The sequence below is a fragment of the Miniopterus natalensis genome, chromosome 17 (genome assembly GCF_054644295.1).
Source record: "Miniopterus natalensis isolate mMinNat1 chromosome 17, mMinNat1.hap1, whole genome shotgun sequence".
NCBI lineage: Eukaryota > Metazoa > Chordata > Mammalia > Chiroptera > Miniopteridae > Miniopterus > Miniopterus natalensis.
This window is the reverse complement of record NC_142097.1, coordinates 32,097,426-32,119,744: the sequence shown is the minus strand read 5'-3', so window position 1 is coordinate 32,119,744 and position 22,319 is coordinate 32,097,426. Positions and strand designations below refer to the sequence as shown.

The window sequence follows — 22,319 nt, the reverse complement described above, 5'->3', positions numbered from 1 at the left end:
CCTTCTGGGCAAAGGCTATAGATTCCCACACCTTGCCGCTCATCCTCAGGACCCCCCTTCCATCCCTCAAGATTCCAGGGACTCTCACCCTGCCCTGCCCCACACACCCTCCTCTCCGCCTTCAGGACACTCACATTTCCTCAGAGTTCAGTCTCTTGCAAAAGCCAGGTCTTTAGCAACATTTGCTTTTGGCAAATGCGCCTGAGGCAAGGAAATAGAAGGTGAGGCTATCTTCTTAGAATGGGAAGAGGGAAAAGACCCAGAACAAAATGTAAAAAGCTCTTATTCTTTTTAATTCTTCCACAGAAGCAAAAATAAAAATCAGTATCTCAATATGTTGTCCTACGGTTGAAATATTCAACGCAAAGCACCAGAGTCCCTCTTCATCGCCTCTTCTCTGGTTCCTCTTTCCAGAGCCACCACGATCGAGGTTTGGGTGTGCATTGTGTTGTTTTAAGGTTAGCCACCAGTAATCTGGGTGTAGACCCTCAATATTTAATAAAAGAAAACCATGTAGCAGGCTCCGAAGGGGCGGCGGTGGAGATCAGTCATAGCCTGGGGGGGGAGGGGGAGACACGTAGTAGACGATTGAAATACCATGGGATAAGCCTATGATTGGGGAAATACAGGGTGCTGAGGGGCCCCGAGGAGAGGCCTCTAATCTGTCCTGACAGAGCAGCAAGTGCCAAACGTAGGGACATGAAACAGTTATTTCTGGATCATGTGCTGCAAGGGAGGAAGAGGTGTGGGAAGGGAAAGGGAAGCCTCGAGGCAGAGCATGGAGGCATCGCCCGGAGCAGGCAGAGCCTCTTAAGCTATGTGTCAAAGCACAGACTTTATTCCAAGAGCTATAAGGAGCCTTTTAAGAGCTTAAAGTTGGAAGAGTGGCATGCTTGAGTTAGCATTTCAGACCACTTTAGCTTCAGTATAGAGAACTGAGTGGGGAGAGGTGACCCCAATTAAAAGGCTGTTTCAGTGAGTTGGAAGAGCAATGGTGGGGGCCTGTATTGAGTAGCCGTAGTGGGAATGGAGAAAAGACGACAGGTAAGTGTTGAGGAGAGGGAACTGTGAGAATGTGATGGTTGGTGGTAGAGGGTGAAAAAGAGAAGAGACCATGGGGACAACATCTGACGTGGGGGATAGGCAGAGAGTCGTTCCACTCCCTGGAGGAGAAGTTTTGAGGGACAAAAGGATTAGTTCCATTTTGAACATGCTGAATTTGAGGTGTGCCATTTAAGTTTCTGCAGAAATATCTAGGCCCTACCTGTTGGGCATCTGAGTCTAGAACTCAAGAGAGGTGTGGGCTGCACACATGTAGTCAGCAACCTCTCTGTGGAAAACGCAGCCATGGCATTGTGTGGGGTCACCCAGGGACACATGGAGAGTGAAAAGAGAAGAGGGCCTAAGACAGATTCCTGGACAACATCACTGCACTAATATTCCAGGGACTTGTGTTTGGGCTTTTATGCGTTAGGAATGTGGAATGAAGAAAGCAAATTTTCCTGGTCATAAGCTGAAGGACAGTATCATGTTGTCAAAGTCAAATGGAAATTGTTCTCAAAAACATTTTTTTAACCTATCTTATCCTATACTTCATTTCTTCTGATTTTAGCTGCATAATCCTAGGCGCTTATGTCACCTCTTACGACCTCCATTTTGTCATCTTTACAATGGAGACAATAATAGTTTCCGCCTCATCGGGTTTTAAGGATGAAAAGAGTTAATACACAAAGTGCTCAGAACAATCCATGGCCCACCGTATCCATCCAGTAACCCTAAACTGTCATCGTCGTGATGATCATCACGATCATCGTCATCGTCAACAACAATGGAGGGCTGACTGGGGTTCACTTGGAGTTTCGTGACTCCAGAGGATGGAGTCAGACAGAGCTGGGTTCTAGTCTTGAGTGACCTTAACTTTGAGCTTCAAGCTTCTTTCTCTTTAAATGGCTATAATCATACCTACTCACAGTGAGGTAACATCTAAAGGCCCTGGCACACCAGGGGCATTACTAATGGTCATCTCCCCCCCTTCCCTCTCCCAGAGTTGTTAGTTCAGGACTAGGACAGTCTGGTGACTCTGACACCAAGTTTTTCCCCCTCCACCTCCTCAGATGCATCCTACAACATAGCACTGCGAAGGCCTGGGGGCGGAGAGGTGGTTAAGTATTTGCAGATCCTTCTCTAAAGACTACTCTTCTCCAAAGTGACTTTCTCCCTTCTCCCAAGTGACCCTCTGGTCAGTGAGAGATCTCTTGGAGTTATCTTGAGAAAGCTGGACCACGGGTAGTATGGTGGGGTCGGGGGAGAGGGGAGGGGTCAAGCAAAGCAGCAGACGGCTGTAACCTCTTACTGCCTGCCTCCATTTTCACCTAAACCTTGATCACTAGACTAATAGTCCTTAAGTTCTGGGAGCAGCTCACTAGCTCACTAAGAGGCTATCTAATAAGAATGCTCCCTCTTTCCTAGCACCAGGGGCCTGCCTGGTTGCTGCCTGGAACAGTGGAGAAGTGCTTGGCTCTCACAGCTTACTCCTGCTCCCTGGAGCCTCCCTAACCTGTCTCTCTCTCTCTCTGCAGTCCCACCCCCTGTACCTGTGCAACGCCAGTGATGACGACAATCTGGAGCCTGGATTCATCAGCATTGTCAAGCTGGAGAGTCCCCAGAGGGCTCCCCGCCCCTGCCTGTCACTGGCCAGCAAGGTAGATTCATACTCAACCCCACGTATACTCTGAACTTCACACAGTTCTGGCTTCCAGAGGCCCTCTGGCCCCTTGTCTCCTATGAGTGATGTGTGCCTGGTTCACTCAGGTTTTCCTAAGCCAGGTGTGAGAGAGAAAAGTCAGGCCTCTGTCCTTTCCCACCACCCTCCTATCAGCAGAATCTTTTGACTGTCCCCTAGGGCATGTGCCTCCCCCCTCTCCTCCTCCATCACCTGGGAGTTGCTGAGCCGCTTCCCCTGCCCAGCATCAGAGCAAACAGAGCCAGTCAGAGGGCTTCCCCATCTTTGGGGACTGTTTCCTGGGCACTAAGTAAGAACAGCAGGAGCAGAAGCTGTGGCCCCGAAGCTGTGGCCCCGCTCTTCCTCCCAGATTGCAAACTGGCAGCCCCGCATTTCCACGGGGCACTACTGGCCGCAGCTGGCAGCAGCTGCGGCCTTTCAGACATGGGCTGTCTGGTTGCCACCTCGCAGGCCCTGGAAACCTTTGCATCCGTGAGCCCTGTTTTAACATAAGTTACTGTGTTCTGTGTGCTTACCATGTGCCAGGCGGGACGTGGGACGGATTCTCTCATTTGCGACTCATGAAAACCAGGAAGGCTAGACATTGCTATTCCCTGTTTGACATATAAGGCAAGTGAGGATCAGAAGGTTTAAGTAACTTGCCAGGATGACACAGCTGGGAAGGGTGGAGCTGAGATGTGAACTGAGCCTTGTCCAGTTCTCAAACCCGGGCTTTTACTCTCTCTGCTCTGTTACCTCCCATTCTGGCTGGGAGAACAGAACATAGGTGAAAAGATCCTCATGGGGACGTAAGCCAGAGCGTAGTTAGATTGTGCGCAGCACAGTCACGCGGACTTGGGGGACGAGGTCCTGCTGCCAGCAGGGTGACAGCCCCTGCCTGTGTACCTGCTCACGGTGCGCAGGCCCAGATCCCCTGAGGCTTTTCTGGTCCCCCTTGAGCGCTGTTTCCTGAACCATGCGTCTCAAGGGAACAGCCGGGGTTCTTCCGTGATCCCGTGGGGGGCAGGGTGTGGGCGCCCACAGGCAGGTGAAGATGTTCCCTCTGCAAGGCGGAGGGTCCTTAACGGCAGCAGGACTGTGCGAGGCCGAAGCTCCCCTGCTTCTGGCCATTTCATTTCCCTCGCCTTACAAAACACGGGCAAATGTCATTCATTTGTTCATTTGGTAGAGAAGTCCTCGGTGTTAGGTGGTGTGAATGTGAGCGCAGAGGGCGGGGGGGGTTCAGAGGAGCTCTGCTGTCCTTGCAGCGCAGCGTATGATTTCACATACCTGTGAACTGGGCAGCCTGTCGGGACTTGTCTGCATGGGAGGCCCCTTCCCGCCCCCTGGAGGAGCCCACTCCCGTGGGAGAAATGGGGCCTGCGCACAGACGCTGGGGGGCGAGGAACCTGTGTGTGGCCAGGGCTCTGAGCTGCTGAACCTCGCTGGGCCTCTGTTCCCACCACCTTAAAGTGGGACTTTTATTTCCGACCCCAGTGATACCTGCGATGAATATAATGTATTTCAAGTGCCAAATGGTGCCTGAGCTGAAACAAACAAAAGCCAGGGATTTAGAAGCACCTTGGCCTCTGCCCTGGGACCTGGTCTTTCTCAGCCTCTGCGGTCACTGCCCACGCTTCCTCCCCGCTGCCCCCCACTGCACTCTCCCCTCGGCTTCTCCCCTGGCATCTCCCCCTCCACTGGGTAGGAACCTCTGGTGGGAACTGCTGTAGCCCCAAGCTGCCCCACTGGTCAGGGCCAAGACTTCCCTCACCTTTGACCTCACCAAGTAGCTCCTACCTGGGACTGTCTGGACCAAATCAGATCTGTGAAGGTAGTAATGTGGGTCTTTGAGCTCCTTATAATACTTTAGAGTCCCATAGGCTTAACTGAAATATTCTAACTTTGCTTCTGGTTAGAGTTCTAACAGCTAATACAAGTTATCTCATAGGAAAATGCGGTACGGAATAAATGCAGCTAGTTTGGTAAAATATATATATTTTTAAAATAGCTCAAGGGAGTCATAGGTAAAGTGTGGGCCTTTGGTAAGGAAGGTTTGAAAACCACTGACCTCGATCCACTCTGCTCTGACATGTCAATTAGTGTCAGTGGTACCATCACCACTAGCAGCTGGGGCTCTTCAGCCAGACAGCCCTGGGCCTGAAACCTGGCATCTCCACTGCCCCTCAGTGTTACCTGGACATTTTAGCTCACCTCTCTGAACCTTTGTTTCCTCACCTGTAAAAGGGGAATGATAGTGGGACTTACATCATAAGGTAGTTACGAGAATTTAATGAGATGGTCCAGATGGAAGCTCTTAGCCTTATGCCAAGCTCATCGCAATCACTCAATAAATGACTGTAGTACAACTATTGTCGTCATCCACCCACGCTTTCAGAGTGATGAGGTTGGTTTTTTCTTTCAGGTTTCACTCTGAAACCTTTATCCTAATTCTTCTGGACTCATCCATTCTTCTCAGCACCACTCCCTCTCCCCCTATCCAGTCACCCAAACTGCTTGCTGTTTCTTTATTAGCAACTCCACAGCCATTCTTGTGATTACCCAGGCCTTTGTCACCTCGTGCCTCACTGGAGCCATGGCCTTTTGCCTGGTGGAAGGAGCTGGCTCTGGGCAAGCAGATGGGCACAAGCCCTGCCTCTCTCACTATAGAGACCGCTCTCTGGTAACTAGGCGCTCATGAGGCTGAGGTCCTGGGTTTCCTCAGCTCCAAAGAGAGGCTGATGACCATCTCATAGAGTTGCTGTGTGGAATAAATGAAATCATGGATGTAATAATAGCTAATGCTTAAGGAACATATATGATGTGCCAGGCACTATTATAAGGCATTACACGGATTAATTTATATAGTCCTCAGAGCAACTCTGTGAAGTAGGTCCTGTTATTACCCCCAGTTTACAGAAAGGAAATCTGAGGCACAGAACAGTTAAGTGACTTGCCTAAAGTCTCACAGCTAATAATTAGTAGCAGATTCAGGACTCAAACCTAAGCAGTCTGGGCAGAGTGAGTGTCAATAAAGGTTCTATCCCTTCTACTTCCTTCTACCCTTGCCTTCAGGCCCAGATGAATCCCACCTCTTTCACTGAATCTTTCCCAACAGGCTCAGCCCAACTAGCCCACCCAGAGCAGAAATCCCTAACTCCTGGAACGTTCCCAGGGTCTCTGGCCATGCTTTCCACACGAGTCCTTCTTACCCCCAATATATGTTTCATATATTGAAGATTTGTGTCAGATTGGGTGTGTGAGTGTGTGTGTGTTCAGTGGTTGGAAACTACTGGTCTGTTTCATTTGTGCTCTAGAATGTTGTTAACAGCGTTATAATTTTATGTATATGCCCTGTCTCCACAACTACATGATGAGTTGCTCTGGAGGCCTGGCCTTCCCTGGCTTGAGGCCCTGGGCACAATAGGTGCTCAGTCAATCTTTGATGAGGAGGAGATGTACTGAGACTGTCACTGCATCTGGAGAGGAAAACCTAAGGCCCAGAGAAGTGCAGGGTGTAGTGTAGAAGTCCTGGGCTGTATTGTTTCCCATTGCTGGAGGCTGTGGGCAGCCTTGCTTGCTGCCCCTAGGGGGCTGGCTGACTCTTTGCAGCTCCCAGAGGTCTCTAGATTATCTTTCTAAAGCCCAGTCTTCTCTTCCTCTCTGATTTCCAGATTCCAGTCCCTGAAGAAGTGCTTTTTCTCCCTCTCTCCCACTTTCTTTGGTGCAGGTGGACTGAAGGGAAGGAAATAGAGAGCCCCAGAGGCCCCCAATCTTGCTTTTTGATTCCTAGAACTCTGGACACAGGCACCCACTGCCTGAAAGTCCTTTTTGTTTCCCCTCTTGGCCGACTTTCTCTCTTTGATCACTTTTACAGCTTTGTAATTATGGGCTGTAATGGGCTGGGGTGTTTGAACGTCAGGGTAATTACTTTCCACTGTTCCTACCCCAATCCTTCAAAGAGAGCCGGGTGGGGAAATAAGAAAATCTCCAGAGAAGGAAGACTGTGCCCTTCCCTCATGCTCTTCCAGGCCGGGCTGGGTCCAGGGTCTCATTCTGGGGATGAGAAACATGAGGCCCTGGCAGCACAGAGGATCCCAGAGTCTCAATTCTGTGGCTCGAGGGTGACCTCCCACCCCTTGGCCAAGTTCTGGACTCTGAGATTAGCTGTAGGAGTCCCTCTGCTTTCCCCCTGGGGCTGTTCCCATACCCTGGCTTGAAGGGCTCTGAAAATTGAAGAGCTTTTTGCCTGGGGTCTCCTAGATGGGGTGGACTTTCTGAGAGGAAGTAGGTAGGAGGGGAATAAAGGCTGTGACCTCTGAATTTCACCAGATACTCCATTCCGGAGTCCTGTGAATTTCCAGTCACTAGCCTGGTGAATTGGGCCTGGGCTGGGCCTGGGTGTTGGTAGAGGGCCCAGCCCAGCTTCTCTGGGAGAGGAGGGAAGAGGAAAGTTACCCTCCTGACAAGCACAGGGCCCCACTTGAGCGTCTCCACCACCATCCCCTGGCTCCCCTGCCTGCAGGCTGCCTGTTCTGAGGGGCCCCTGGCCTTGCTGCCACCTGGGGAGTAGGAGCAGGGAGCGGGGAGCACTGGCCGCTCCCCTGGCCTGCCTGGCAGGAGACCTGCCCCAACAGGCTCTCTCCGGGAAGGGAAACAGAGATCAAAGCGCTGAGAGTGTGAGTAAGCCCCAGCACTGGCTCCCCTTCCTGCCACCACTACTTGCAGAAGGATTAACTCCTTCAGTGCCTGCCAGAAGGCCCCAAAGACTCAGCAGGCCCCCAGGGTCATGGGGGCCCAGCCTTTGCTGTAGGGAGGAAGTCTGGAGGTGGCTGTGCTGGGTAGGGAGACCTGACACTAAGGCCAAGAGCAGTTCTGTCTGTCGGTCCTTTGCCCTGGTGCCTAAACCCCACCCTCAGCTCTTATCTCCCTTCTCTTGCCCACACCCTGAGCCCCTAGATTCCCACTTTTTGTTGTCTTTCTGGCTGTGCTCTCTGCTCCGCCTGGTTGGCTGGGTTCTGCTTCCCCAAGCCTGCTGCTCCTGGAGCCCTGGCGAGCATGCATGTGCACACGCGTAGAGCCGTGTCCTTGTGGGAACAGCCTCTCAGGTCCCTCCCCACCCGAGTCTCTAGTGCCACCTCTCAGGGAGGAGATGAAAGGAAAAGCACTGGACAGGGACTCCATCAAGTCCTTGAACTGGAGTTAGAGAAAGAGCTGGCAAACTAGAGTGTGGCAGGGGGAGAGAGCTCAAGGGACAGGCTGAGCCTGGGGCTGTGCCACGGAGACCTTGGGAAGGAGCTGTGTCCCAGGGTCTTGGAACCTTGCCTGCGCTGGGGGGTGCCCTGCAGGCTCCTCTTGTGGCCAGGGCTACCCAGCTCCATTCGGAAGCATCTCTCCACCTCTCTGCCCCCGCCCCTCCCTCTCTGTACTGGGGACTCGCCATCCTCACTGCCTGGGGTGCTGGCCACTCCCTACTCTCTGTTCTCACTCTTCCTAGTGGAGACAGACTGGTGGAGGCCTGAGGGCAGGGGCTGCCTTATTTGGCCTTAGCCTTAGAGCCTAGTTGACCACCTGACACCTATGAAACCCTTGTTAAAGGCTTGTTCCATTAGGAAAGGAAGGCCTGAATGTTGTCCTTGAAGGCAGTAGGACCCAGGCGAGCTCAGGGCAGGGCAGAGGGTCCCAGTCCTCCGCTGACCCCTTACATGTAAGTGTGCAGGCGTGTGGTGCGTGCAAGATCCTGGGAAGGAGAGGATGTGAGGCTGGGCGTGGATGGGGTGTGTCCTTCTCTGACCCCAGCTGGGCTTCTGCTGTGTGTCTCTGCAGGCCCGAATGGCGGGTGAGAGAGGAGCCAGTGCTGTCCTCTTTGACATCACTGAGGATCGAGCTGCTGCAGAGCAGGTACCCAGGGACATTGGGGTGATGCGGGTGGGGGCTGGACAGAGGAAGATGAAGTGACAGGGCACGGAAAGGTCAGGACACAGTAGCCCTTGCGGGCACTTTCTCTCTGCAGCTGCAGCAGCCCCTGGGGCTGACTTGGCCAGTGGTGTTGATCTGGGGTAATGATGCCGAGAAGCTGATGGAGTTTGTGTACAAGAACCGAAAGGCCCTTGTGAGGATTGAGCTGAAGGAGCCCCCGGCCTGGGTAAGCACACCAGACCCTGCCCCAGCAACTGCGCTTACCCTCACTTTGTCTCACAGCATCTCCCATCAAAAGCCCTTAGACTCCTGGAGCTGGAGAGACCTTAGAAACCCCCTAGTCCAACTTCATCCAGCAGCTGTGTTCCTCTGGGCACTTTCTTTTCCTCTCTGGGCCTCATCTACAGAAAGAGCAGACCAGGCCAGCTGAGTTCTAAAGTGGTTTTCAGTGCTGTGGTTTCATGGCACAGAGAGGCAGAGCCAGAATGAAACCTTGGCCTCCTGGCCCCCTAAACCCTGGCTGATGTTTCTCTGCTGGCTAGAAACCTCACCTAGCTGCTCACAGGATAGCTCCTACCTCTCAGAGGGGCCCCTTTCCCCCTTTTCCCAAGCACGCAAGTCTTTAGACAGTGCCTCTCACAGCTGACATCTAGAGGACCCTCTCCTACAAGTGCCCGTGGGCAGAGAGAACTACCTGACCCCATCTGCAGGTGCCTCCCACCCCATCCCCTCTGCTGGAAGACTCAAGGGGATCTTTAGCAATCTTTATGCTACCTGGGCTCCCGTGTTCCTGCCAAATTGGCGCAGCTCCTTCCATAACTATAACCCTTTCCCTCTCTGCTATCTCCCCCAGCCAGATTACGATGTGTGGATCCTCCTGACAGTGGTGGGTACCATCTTTGTGGTCATCCTGGCTTCGGTGCTCCGCATCCGGTGCCGCCCCCGCCACAGCAGGCCGGTGAGCAGGGTGGGCTCCCTGGTGGAGGTGGGCGTGTGCATGTGTGTGGAAGGGTGGGGAGCAGGAAAGAAAAGTGAGGAAAGAAGGTGCCTTTATGCCCTTTATGAAACAGTTTACATCTAAATACACTGGCATTTGGCTTTGTTGATGTCCAGCAGTCTCTCTCCATAGGTTTGCCCTTTTGTTCATTCATTTAACAAACACACTGATCTCCCTCTTATATGCCAGGCACTGTTCCAGGAACTGAGTAGTGCAGGGAACAAAAAAGACAACAGATCCCTTCCCTCAGGAGCTTTCATTCTAGTGGGGAGAGACAGACAATGAACAAAATAAGTAAAATATATAGTATTTTAGATGGTGGTATGTGCTAGGGGGAAAAAAAAAGAGAAAGGGGGAGAGAGAATGCAAAGAAGACAGGGTTAATTTTAAAAAGTAAGGCCAGGAAGCCTCATTGAGAAGGTGACATTACAGGAAAGACCCTAAATGGGGGAGGGGGTGACCTGTGCAGGTATCTGGGACGAAGTGATTGAGTGGAGAGAGCAGTAAGTGTAAAGGCCTTGAGGGATGTCTGAGGAGCAGTGAGAAGGCCATGTGATTGGAACAGAGTGAGTGAGAGGGCAGAGGAGGAGTCAGGACAGAGTTCATGAGGGCCCAGTTGCATTGGACCTTTTAGGCCATTGTCAGGATTTTGTTTTTCACTCTGGGTGAAATGAGAGCCACTGGAAGGCTTTGAACAGAAGGAGTGCCATGATCTGACTTAAGTTTTAACATGATCCTTCTTGCCGCTTTGAGAAGACTAGATTACAGGGAAGCAGGGCTGGAAACAGGGAAACCAACTAAGAGGCTATTACAGGAGTCCAGGTGACAATAATGGTAGCTTGGGTTAGGGAGGTAGCAGTGAAAGTAGTGAGAGTTAGTTAAATTCTTGGCATATTTTGAAGGTGGAGCTAACAGGTTTACTAATGGGGTGATCATGGAGTGTGAGAGAGAGGACTCAGGAATGGCACCAAGATTTTTGGCCTGAGCAATTAAAAGAATAGAATTGCCATTTACTGAGATGGGGAAGATTGGGGGATGGCAGATATGTGGCTAGGGGTGGTTAATTGGGATTAGGGAATTCCATTTGTGGCACATTGTGGTGTTTGAGTGGGCTGGATACAGTGTGACATGCCAATTAGATATGCAAGTTGAAATGTTAAGCAGACAGTTGTATAAAAACTTTTTCCATTGGCATCAAGGGAAGGAAGGCTTGATGAGTGGGGGAGTGGGGTGGGAGGGCTTGGCCTGCTTGGCAGAGCCATATATGAGCTCGAAAGGGACAAACTTTCAAAGGTAGTCAATTGACCCATAATCTATCTGGGTGACCGGGAACTGAGTCCAAGCTGGGACCCAGGGATGAGGGAAAAGGAGCCCTTGCCCATTTCGAGCCCTACCCGTCTTCCCAGGATTCCCTTCAGCAGCGAACAGCCTGGGCCATCAGCCAGCTGGCCACCAGGAGGTACCGGGCCAGCTGCAGGAGGGCCCGGGCTGAGTGGCCGGACTCAGGGAGCAGCTGCAGCTCAGCCCCTGTGTGTGCCATCTGCCTGGAGGAGTTCTCTGAGGGCCAGGTAAGGCAGGGCTTGTGGGTCACCTCTGTGACCAGGCTGGGGAGGGAGACTGCAGCTTGGGGGAGGAGGCTGATGTGGGCGCTCCGGCTGCATCTGTGTCCTCTGTGCCATGCATGGGGCAGAGGCAGGGGGGCAGCCCTGAGGTTTTGTTATTTTCCTGGTCTTGCCGTAAAGAGAACTATTGTTTGTTGAGTATGTGCTATGTGCCAGGCTCTGCAGTGGGTGCTTTCAATGCATTATCTCCTTTCAGTCCCATGACCACGAGGGATAAAGGTAGATTAGTGTTTTATCCTTTTGTACAGCAGAAAACTGTCTGTTAAGAAACTTACCCAAGGTCATGCAGCTAAGTGGCAAAATCCAGGCCTACCCTATACCAAAGCCCATACCTTTTCTATTCCACTAGGAGGTCTTTTGCAAGTAGATAAAAGCAAAAAGGAGAGGCCAGAGGGAGTTAGGGGGACGTCCTGGTTCCTGGTCGCTCCTGTAGCTACAGATAACTTTGGTTCGGGCCCCTTTGCTTTCTCCAGGAGCTACGAGTCATTTCCTGCCTCCATGAATTCCATCGTGTCTGTGTGGACCCCTGGCTACATCAGCATCGGACTTGTCCCCTCTGCATGTTCAACATCGTAGGTAGGAGGTGGGCCAAGGTCTGTCCTGTGTACAGGTAGATGGGTCTAGAATGTGGCTTCCCTGTGGGAAAGGGTTTTGCCTTGAAGCTGGGAGAAGCCACGCTGCCTCAACTGTTCTTTAAGCTGAGCACTGCTCAGGATGCCTTGTCTGAGGGGCCGGCCCTTCACGTTGTGGACATCTTTATTATGCCAAAAAGTATTCGTATTTTTATGACAACTTTGTCAATTCTAAATCTGAATTTGTATGTTTATTATTCCAGCTTTCTGGCAATAAAGTATCCTATTCTAACAAAACCAGGATATTATATGACAGTTTTCTAAGAGATGTAAATAAAGTACATTGAGGAAAAGAGCCTTTTTCTAATGCACCCAAAGGTGTAGTGTGGGCTTGCAGTGGCCTGTGTGAAAGAGCGCCAAATGACTGGGGGAAGAGCAGGGGTTGACATGCACAGTGGAACTCCCAGGGGACAACCTGACTGGAGGGAGTGAAGACAGCCCAGGGCATAAGCAGGTCAGGAATGTCTGTGGTCCTCCAAACTCTGACTGGGCTCTAAAGCTATGCAGGCTCCAATAGGTATGCTATAGCCACACCTTCCTGAATGCACCCTCCATAGGTTTGTGCAAACACCTGTGCTCTTGGTTCTTTCTTCCAGAGGGAGATTCATTTTCCCAGCCCTTGGGACCCTCTCGATCTTACCAGGAACCAGGCCGGAGACTCCACCTCATTCGTCAGCATCCCGGCCATGCCCACTACCACCTCCCCGCTTCCTACCTGCTGGGCCCTTCCCAGACTTCAGTGGCTCGGCCCCCACGACCTGGTCCCTTCCAACCATCCCAGGAGCCAAGCATGGGCCCCCGGCACCACCGTCTCCCCAGAACTGCACATCCCCTGGCTCCAAGTGAGCAACAGCGCCTTCCGGTGGCCCAGCACCCCTTTGCGCAGGGCTGGGGTCTGAGCCGCCTTCAGTGCACCTCACAGCACACTGCCGCTTGCCCAGCACCCCCGCGCCGGTCCAGGCCTCATGACAGCAGTGGGTCTGCAGAAAGCTACTGCACAGAACGCAGCGGCTACCTGGCAGATGGGCCAGCCAGTGACTCCAGTTCAGGGCCCTGTCATGGCTCTTCAAGTGACTCAGTGGTCAACTGCACGGACATCAGCCTCCAAGGTATCCACGGCAGCAGCTCTACCTTCCGCAGCTCTCTAAGCAGTGACTTTGACCCCCTGGTGTACTGCAGCCCTGAGGGGGAGCCCCAGGGGGAGGAGACACAGCCCAATGTGACCTCGCGGCCCCGTTCTTTGGACTCTGTGGTGCCCAAAGGGGAAGCCCAGGTAACCAGCCACGTCCACTACCACCGCCATCGGCACCACCACTACAAAAAGCGCTTCCAGTGGCACGGCAGGAAGCCTGGTGCCGAAACGGGGGTCCTGCAGTCCCGGCATGAGGTTCCTCGGACACAGCCCCAGCCAGAGCCACCTTCTCCTGATCAACAAGCTGCCAGATCCAACCCAGCAGCTCCATCAGGGCAGCCCCCCAACCCACAGCGACCCAGGGCCCTCACAGAGCCAGCCCCAGACCTGAATGATGCTTCCAGCCCCAGCCCCAGCCCCAGCAGTCTCTTCCACTTGCAAAAATCCAGCTTCCCTGTCCGACACCCACAGAGGAAACGGCGGGGGGGTCCCTCAGAGCCTGTCCCGGCCTCTCGGCCCCAGGATTTGACTACACACCCAGCTTGCCAGATTTTCCCCCATTATGAGCCCAGCCTCGCATACCCTTGGCCCCCAGAGGCCCACCCCTTGATCTTTGGACCTCCGGGCCTGGACAGGAGGATGCTACCAGAAACCCCAGGCCCCTGTTACTCAAGTTCACAGCCAGTGTGGTTGTGTCTGACTCCACGCCAGCCCCTGGGACCACACCCACCTGGGGAAGCGCCTTCCAGATGGAGTTCTGGCACCCCAGAGGGCAGGCCATGCCCTTACCCACACTGCCAGGTGCTGCCAGCCCAGCCTGGTGAGTTTTCAGGGGAAGCGGGTGTGGTGGGGAGAGGAGACTAGAGCTGTCTATTGCAGAACGAATGAAATCAAACAACGAGGGGTTGATGGAAGCTGAGAAGTATACAAGCATGACATTCAAAATAATGAACAACTGGCAAAGCATAGGAGGCTGGCTAGAGTGCTCTGGCTCTGCCAGGTGTCAGTCCTTGGCTGCCAGATCATAGGGAGGTCTCAGGGAAAGTCCTAGTGTGGCTGAGACAGTAGAAAGCATTTGGGGTGGTTTGAGGCAGCAGCTCAGATGGAAGTGCTTTAATATTTTAATAATTGGTACAGCCATACCCATGCATACAGCTCAATGCTAGCCTTAAATGCAAAGAAGGCCAAGAAGTATTCCTTGCCATTGAAGAGAGCACGGAGGAGAAATAATCACTGATAATATAATACTAGGCCATGTGAGAACTGCTGCGTGAATGATGCAGAAAGAAAAAACAGGTCAGGGGTGGTCCCAGCAGCCGTATGGGGCCTTTGGCTTTCTCCTCTCCCCTGGGGTAAAAGAACAGGTAGGGCCTCCCTTTGAAGCACCTTGTTAATAAGATGGACCTCATTTTCTTGGGGGGGGGGGGAGGCTCAGTATATCCCTGTTACTGTATCACAACCAATGATGATCATGTAAATCCTCAACTTTAACTTGGTATTTATTGGCTCAAACCCTCCTCTTCCAGACCTTCGACCTCCTGATCTCCCCCATCTTCTCCCATTGTGTGGATGACATAGTCCTTTGCCTGCAGAAATCTCTAGGAGGATCCCTCCATCCAAGAGGGGACTCAGAGTTCTTGAAATATAAGACCTCGGAGTTTAGGAATCCTAGAGCTGCTGTCATTCATTCATTCCTTCCTTCCTTTTTCCCCCCTTTTTCCTTTCTGTATTGTATGCTTGCTATATGCTAGGCTCCAAGGCCATGGAACTTGTCAACCAGGAGACCCAGGTCTATGGGGAGACAGGCATGCAAACAGTTACAGTAGAGAAAATACATAATTGCTTTCATAGAGCCCTGCAATGCAGGCTTTGGCCATGTGTCTGATGATTATATTTGGACCCTGTCATGTGTGTACTCTCAGTGCTGCCAGTGACAGACCACCACCTCCCCTCTCTCCCAACCTCAGAACTAGTTTCAGTGACTCCCCTTTCCCTGTTCCTCAAATCCAAACAATGCCAGGTTCTGTTAACTGTATCTCCACTCCCTGTTCCTCCCTCTCTGTGGTTCCCTCCCAGCCATACTCTCCTGCAGGTGGTATAAGCAAGGGGCTGTGTGACCCTCCGTGACCTCTTTCCTCCCCTCTCTCTACATGCAGGCTCGGAGGAGGAGCTCGAGGAGCTGTGTGAACAGGCCGTGTGAGATGTTCAGGCTTACCTCCAACCAAGAGTGTGCTCTGGGGTGACTCAGAGCCTACCTGACACAGAGTCCTGCTCCTGAGAGAAGAAAGGATCTCAGAAAACACCCCTCTTTTTGCTGCCCTTTCTGGAACCACTGGAAGAGGAGTGGTGATGGTGGGTGGCAGGAGGTGGTGTTTCCTGCTCCCAGCTCCAGAGCTTGTCTGCAGACATCTGCGGTGCAGCAATGTCTGTGTCTAGCAGGGAACCAGCTACTGCCTGTGTGGGCTGGCTCCCCTGAAGGCTGTTTTTTGAGAGCAGGAAGCTAGGTATGGGTAGATAGGTGTTATAAAGGTGCTGCTCCTTCCCCCAGCCCCAGCAGGTCTCCCTCATCCCAGGCCTCATGTTAATACCAGCCAGTGGGTCCAGCCGAATGCATGACCCCTTCTCACCTCCTTTCTTGGGTGAATCCTGCACACCAGCTTTGGCTCCTCCTTGGTAAGGCTGCTGCTTTAGCGCCAATCCTGGCTCTTATCACTCGCCTTCTTTGCAAAAGGATCAAGAGCTGAGGTGACCCCTGAGCCCTAGAAGCAGAGTGGTGGGGAGGAGGGAACTATGTAGTTTCTCCAGGCAGTACTGCCTGGTACATAAGGGAATATGTTTCTCCCTTCTTGTCCTTAATTTTCAGATACACTGTATTAAGTCAGAGGGGAGGCTCTGGGAAGCCAGAGTATGGAGTTCTCTCCCTGAGGTGGAGCCTCTCATCGTCAAACTCCCTTGTCACTCCAGCAGCCCCAATTTCTCCAGGAGTTGGGGATAGGAGTAGTGGGAGGGAATAACTTCTTGGAGATCTATCTCAAAGTCCTAAAGTGGACAGAAAGAAGAGGATTTCTGTTGGACTTCATCTAGGAAGAGGGCAGATGGAATAAAGGCAGAAAAGCCAAACAAGAACAGCAAGGAATTCTTCTCAGAGCAGGGATGGGGAACAGGAGAGAACAAAGGAAAGTGAAGCGGGACCCTTGGGTTTAGATGTTCCACAGGCTCAGTTTCCCAGTATAAGCCATATAGGCCAGGGACGCACAGGAAGGTGTGCACGCGAGAGCAGAGTTGGAGCAGGAAGTCTGGTCTGAGCAGCTGGTACCGAGTGGGCAAGGGCTGAGGGGCCGCCTTGGGGTGACATTCCCCCCAGGGCAGCCTGACCATTGTTGGCCCCTCAGACATTATCCCATTTGGAATGTGAATGTGGGAGCACAGTGGGCTCAGGACCCCACCTGGGAATCTTCCCTCAGAGTCAGTGGGGAACTGGCACCTAGGCGCCCACATGGTTATTTATATCTGAACCAGACAGAAAGACGCTTGAATCAGGCATTATGTTGAGAAATGTATTTATTTGCTAATATATTTATCCATAAATGCAGTCTGGTCTCGTGGCTTTGTTCTGTTATGACTGTCACTCAGGGTAACAATGTCGTCGTCTACATCAACAGAAATAAATGGTATCAGAGGCCAGGCTCTGACTGATGAAAGGATAGGGTAGAGCGGTGGGCTCGGCAACAAGAACAGGTCTGTAAGCCCCTAAAAGCTTGGCTAAGTGGGATCAGGGAAGAAGAATGACTGGATCCTCACTGTGGTTCAGTCTGTATTATTCTTGTACTATTCACTTCACACTAATTCATGATACCTCAGTGGCTCTCTTTGTGACCTCGGCCTAATACTCCGTGCCTCACTTTTCCATCCATAAAATGGGTCTACTTCACAGTTCTTGCAGAGCTCCCCTGAGATGACAGAGGGAGAGCACGTTCCCAAGTGGAAAGTACTCAGTGATAGAGACGGTCCTACCCCAGTCACAGCCCAGCCGAACACAGCCTGCCCCCCGCCTGGAAGAGGCTCGGTCCAGCCAGAAGGGCAGAAGCTGCCTGAACCCCGCCGGGCAGGTAAACGCACGGCGTCGGCGTGAAAGCCCACGGGCCTGGGGAGGCCTTTGCCCCCCTCCCCACAGAGCACGTTCCCCTTCTGCTTCTCCCGGGAAGGCTTGGTCGGGGTGGCGGTTGTCTGGTGCCCAATTCTGAACCACAGGCAGGGCACGGCATTTAGCTTCCTACAGGGTAAAAGGAAAATAAGAATAAAGGGCGCTTAATCTCGTACAGATGTGCTGGAGTAAAAGAACTGTCTAAATGAAAAAAGCTGTACGAAGCATAAGTTAGCTGGGACGAGGAAGCGAACGTAAAGCGTTTTAAAAGATAATGAAATGGGCATTTTCCCCGCCCGCCGCCCACTCGCAGGCCGGCATTCCTGCGGGCGGCAAGGGGACACCCCAGAACGCGCTCGCAGCTGGCGCGGAGGGGGCTGCCCCTGCATTCCCTCCCGTCTCTGCAGAGATGACCGAGAGGGACACAGTGGACTCTGGCCCTGCCCTTTTAAAACGGGAGGACAAAAAAGGATCCAGGCTGTCACCCGGGAGCCTCCTAAGGGAACTGGCGCGCGGCCCGGAGCCGGCGGCCTAGATCAAATGGCCCGCGCCGCGGGCGTGTTCCCGCGCAGGCGCCAGCTGCGCCGCCCCTCCCCCAAGGGCCCCGCCCACAGGCCCAACGGCCGGCCCGGCCTCGCCCTCGCGCCGGCCCAGGTGGCGCGGGCGCGCGCCGGCCCAGGTGACTCCCGGCCGGCCCCGCCTCCAGGCGGGAGAAACCATCTCCTACGGCGGGGGTAGAGAAGGGGCCTGAAGCCTCCTACGCCGGAAGCGGAAGTGCGAGGCACCGGAAGTGCTAGGCATTCTGGGCAATTCACTGTTTATAGTCTGTGGATTTGGCCGGCTTGGCAGCTTCTCGCTGTTCCGTTGGAGACCATGGCTCTGGAGACGGTGCCCAAGGACCTGCGGCATCTCCGGGCGTGTTTGTTGTGTTCGCTGGTCAAGGTATGTGTGGGGGACCTGGTTGTAGGAGGAGTGGAGGACCAAGCTGGGGGAAAGAGGGTGGAACGGGATGTGGGAAACTGCAGGAGGCCATTGTTTACATCAGTAGAACAGATATTGCAGCTTGCACCGGCGGTCTTACATGCCTTTGACTCCTCAACTCTTAGCACAGGCCTGACCCTTAACAGACGTTCAGTGAACTGCTGATGGATCCTAATGACGCTAGGAGTCGGAGAAGCGTGGGGATCAGTAGGAGAGAGAGTAGTTAGGGAGACTAGGGAAAGGGACAGGTAAAGTGCAAGTGGAAACAAGAGAAGGAGGAATGTGAGGATGAAACTTAGGGACTGTGGGAGTGATGAGTGAGGGACCTGATGAGACAGAGCCAATATATGGAGTTTTCTATTTGACCAGGTAGAAGTATGGAGAAAGCAGCTTTTTTGTTTGGCCTTGTTCATACTCACTTATCATCTTAAAATTTTTCCCTCGCAGACAATAGACCAGTTTGAATATGACGGTTGTGACAATTGTGATGCATACCTTCAGATGAAGGGTAACCGAGAGATGGTATATGACTGCACCAGCTCTTCCTTTGATGGGTAAGCTCCTTTAGATTTCTTTATTCACTTATCCGTTACCCCTACACCACACCACCAAGTAAGTGTGTGGCAGACTTTTGATACCATAATCCTGATTGATCTCAAAGTTATTTGAGACATACTGTTCAGTACAGTAGCCACTAGCCATGTGTGGCTTTGAGCACATGAACTGTGGCTAGTCCAAATTGACATATGCTTTAAGTGTAAAATATACACCAGATTTCAAAGACTTAGCATGAGAAAAAAGAATGTAAATGTCAGTATTTTTTTTGTATTAATTACATGCCAAAGTGATAATACTTTGGGTGTATTGGGTTAAATATATTACTGTAATTAATTTTACGTTTTTGTCTTTATTGTTTTAAGCATGGCTACTAGAAAATTTAAAATAATTTGTGTGGCTTTTATTGTATTTCCACTGGACATTCCTCCACTAGACTGTGAGCTCATTGATGATGATAGGGTAGGGATTGTTTTTATCTTGTGCACCAGGACCTGGCACAGGGCGTGGAAGGTTATGGATGCTTAATAAATGTTTGTTGAATGCATGAAGATACTTTCTGAAAATGAAGGGAAGGGAAGGTACAGTGATGGTAAATTATTGCCCAAAGCTGATGCTTTTAGATATCTTCAAGAAGCCCTATAAGGAAAATTTTCCCTTGTCAGGATTGTCCAGTGGGAAGAAGAGGAAATGAGATAAACTTAGGTGGCCAGGTCTCAATTTTCCTTTCCCAAGGTAGGAGCTAGAGGGCAGTATTCTTTGGGGATTAAGAAGGTACTGTTGTTTCTTTTGCCCATAAGCCAGTTAAGGGTTTACACACAAACTGGGCTCAAACCCAGTACTTGCTAAAGTTCCTTCAAGGAGGGCCAACTGTGTTCTTTCTTTGGTTTCTTTTAAGGAAGAATAAAGGATTGGGCAAAAAAAATGTCATAGAACCTTTACTTCTTATGTATACATGTGCAGACTCAGATACTTTAGTCCCCTTGTTCATTTATTAGCATTGTTTAAAAAGAAAAGTAAACAGCAGGCCAAAATGGAGTCATTTTTGCTAAGTCATGTCACCAAACCAAAACTTAATAAACAACCTAATCAAAGTTTCAGTCAACTCTGGGTTTCCTCTGTTGTGCTGGCTGGGAACAAAAAGAGGGCAGTTCCTTGTTTTTTTTCTTTAGTAGGTGAGGCTCTGGCTGACTACTTTTTTTCCCTTTCTAGAATCATTGCAATGATGAGCCCAGAGGACAGCTGGGTCTCCAAGTGGCAGCGAGTTAGTAAGTATCTCCTTTCCTCCTTATCCTGGACTAGTGTTGTTGCTATCTCTTGGTCTGGCGGGGGAGTCTTAAATCAGTGAGTAAGTGGCCTCAAGAGTGAGAAAGATGGAGGACAGGCAAGGAAAGTGTCCTGTGCCTGGTCATTTACTATTTGTGGCCAGAAGTGATTGCTTTTCTCTTGCAATGGTAGCATTTCTTTTATTTTTAGCTTAAGCTTCTATTTGGTCTTTAGTCTTAACTCACTCTCACTGCAATCTCTCTTCTTCTCTTTCAGGTAACTTTAAGCCTGGTGTGTATGCAGTATCAGTCACTGGTCGCCTGCCCCAAGGTAACAGTAATCAGTATCAGCCAGTGTTTATTTATTGCACCAAGCTCTGTGAAATTTCTTTGTGTGAATTATCACCAGTCCTCATAATTCTGAGGGAATACAGGTACAGAGAGGTTAAATAACTTGCCCAAAGTTACCCAGCTAGTAAGTGAGGAGCCAGAATTTGAACCCAGGCATTCTGACTCCAGAATCCTTGCTTTTGACAACTACAATGTGTCTTTCTCTCTTTTCTTGTTTTTTGTCTTGTTAATTCATTGATTTTTTTTATTTTTTTTTTAGAGAGAGAGTAGAAGGGAGGGAGGTGGGGGGGCAGAGAGAGAGAGAGAGAGAAACATTGATGTGAGAGAGACACATTGATTGGTTGCCTCCTGCATGCACCCCAACTGGGCAGGGGATTGAACCTGCAACCTAGGTACTGCCCTTGACCAGGAATCGAACACGCAAACCTTTGGTGCGGGGGGCCTATACTCTAACCACTGAGTACACTGGCCAGAGCAACAGTGTGTTTCATTCTTACCAAGTCATTGCCAAAACACTTCCTTGGATCTTCGATGGTAACAAGCCAACCAAGCAGGACTTCCTCTGAGCAGTCTAGGAATTCCTCCCTGCACCCAGAGTGGTAGCTGAAGGACCTTTCTTTCTTCTTCACTCACAGAGCTGTTTTCTTTTTCTGCCATAGGAATCGTGCGGGAGCTGAAAAGCCGAGGAGTGGCCTACAAATCCAGAGACACAGCTATAAAGACCTAGCAAGATGCATGGCTGCCAGTGTCTTTGCCACTGTCTCCTGCCTCTGCTTATTTATTGTTGTGAAAGGAAATGGACAGAACTTCAAATACTCCTCACCAATTCTGAGGCTCACTGGACTATTGAGAGAGCAGCACAGCGTGTTCCTGGGCCATTTTACCATTTTTGAACTACTGGGGGTGGGTGGGAGTGGTGTGGGTTGGTGGATTAATAGAGTGAATTGAGTGTGAAGTAGGATGCTATTTTTCCTACCCACAGTCCTGGGCTCCCTCCTTGGCCATGGGCAGGACTCTATCAAATGCCAATAAACATTAGCCCATAGCCCATGACAGGTGTCTTGCCTCCTTTTCTCTTAGCTGGGTACAGTAAGAATTCACTTGCCCTTTAGGCACCTTCCCAGAGCAACAGAGGCCCCTGCTGTCTCTGGGCCTCCAGGGTTGCAGCCTTTGTGGTTTGCTTCCTTGGGTCTCATTGGGAGGTCTGTCTGGAGTCTAGGCAATCCCATCATCCTGGTAGTCCTGGTATCTGGGGGTTGCCACCTTCTGCCCTCTAGACCTGGCACAACAGGTGTCCCTTAAAGAAATACTGAGACTTAATATTCATTACCATTTGACCAGGTTTAATACTTTTTTTTCCTTTCTTGTCTTTTTTCTTTTTACCGCTCTTCCTATACCTTAGGCCAGCCAGTGGAACCCATGACCTCCCTTTCCCTCAGTTACATTCGATCACATTCCCCTAACTGGGGACCCTCAGATGGCTGCTGGGTCTTTGTCTGGCTAGTTTGTACCTCCATAGGAGGTGGGCTGCTCCCTTTTCTGGCCTAGTAGGGGGCCTTAAATAATGTCATGTTATTGGCCAAGGTGAGTTATTTGTTTTAGAATTAAAAATTTACCAAAACCCCTCAATTTCTTAAATTTCCACAAAAAATCCTGTTAGTATTCCCATTTTTATTTTCTTAGATATGTTCTCCATCTAAAATGAGAATGATTGCTCTGCCTATGTACCTCAAGATTGTTGGTAATCATAAATAAAGCCATGTGGAAATTCTACCACTTAAGTTTTATAGAAGCAAAATTCAGCCCTGCACATTGTGGCTCAGTGGTTAGAGTGCCGGCCCATGCACCAAAGGGTCTGGGTTTGATTCCTGGTCAAGGGCATGGCCCCCTTCGGGGTGCATGTGGGAGGCAACCAATTGAGTCTCGTATCAATGTGTTTTTTTCTTTCCCTATCTCCCCTTCCCTCTCTCCCTCTCTAAAAATCAATGGAAAAAATACC

The 22,319-nt window shown here is 51.2% G+C and overlaps 2 protein-coding genes across 2 annotated transcripts in view; both read left to right on the top strand.

Annotated features, from left to right (window-relative positions):
* The window catches only part of RNF43 (ring finger protein 43), a 53,727-nt gene extending 38,331 nt beyond the window's left edge, over nucleotides 1-15,396 (top strand). Inside the window, exons 2-9 of the mRNA XM_016210652.2 lie at nucleotides 2,580-2,702; nucleotides 8,549-8,623; nucleotides 8,736-8,867; nucleotides 9,495-9,599; nucleotides 11,045-11,206; nucleotides 11,734-11,836; nucleotides 12,489-13,844; nucleotides 15,181-15,396. Of these exons, the coding sequence (XP_016066138.1) occupies nucleotides 2,580-2,702; nucleotides 8,549-8,623; nucleotides 8,736-8,867; nucleotides 9,495-9,599; nucleotides 11,045-11,206; nucleotides 11,734-11,836; nucleotides 12,489-13,844; nucleotides 15,181-15,224 (2,100 nt within the window). The 3' untranslated portion in view covers nucleotides 15,225-15,396. The remainder of the gene's footprint in view (nucleotides 1-2,579; nucleotides 2,703-8,548; nucleotides 8,624-8,735; nucleotides 8,868-9,494; nucleotides 9,600-11,044; nucleotides 11,207-11,733; nucleotides 11,837-12,488; nucleotides 13,845-15,180) is intronic.
* Nucleotides 15,397-17,968: 2,572 nt separating this feature from the next.
* Nucleotides 17,969-22,093, top strand: SUPT4H1 (SPT4 homolog, DSIF elongation factor subunit). Its single transcript, XM_016210704.2, has 5 exons — nucleotides 17,969-18,110; nucleotides 18,597-18,703; nucleotides 19,917-19,972; nucleotides 20,247-20,300; nucleotides 20,980-22,093. Exons 1-5 carry the CDS (start codon nucleotides 18,042-18,044, stop codon nucleotides 21,045-21,047), a joined length of 354 nt encoding a protein of 117 aa, XP_016066190.1. The 5' UTR covers nucleotides 17,969-18,041; the 3' UTR covers nucleotides 21,048-22,093.
* The last annotated feature ends 226 nt before the right edge of the window (nucleotides 22,094-22,319 follow it).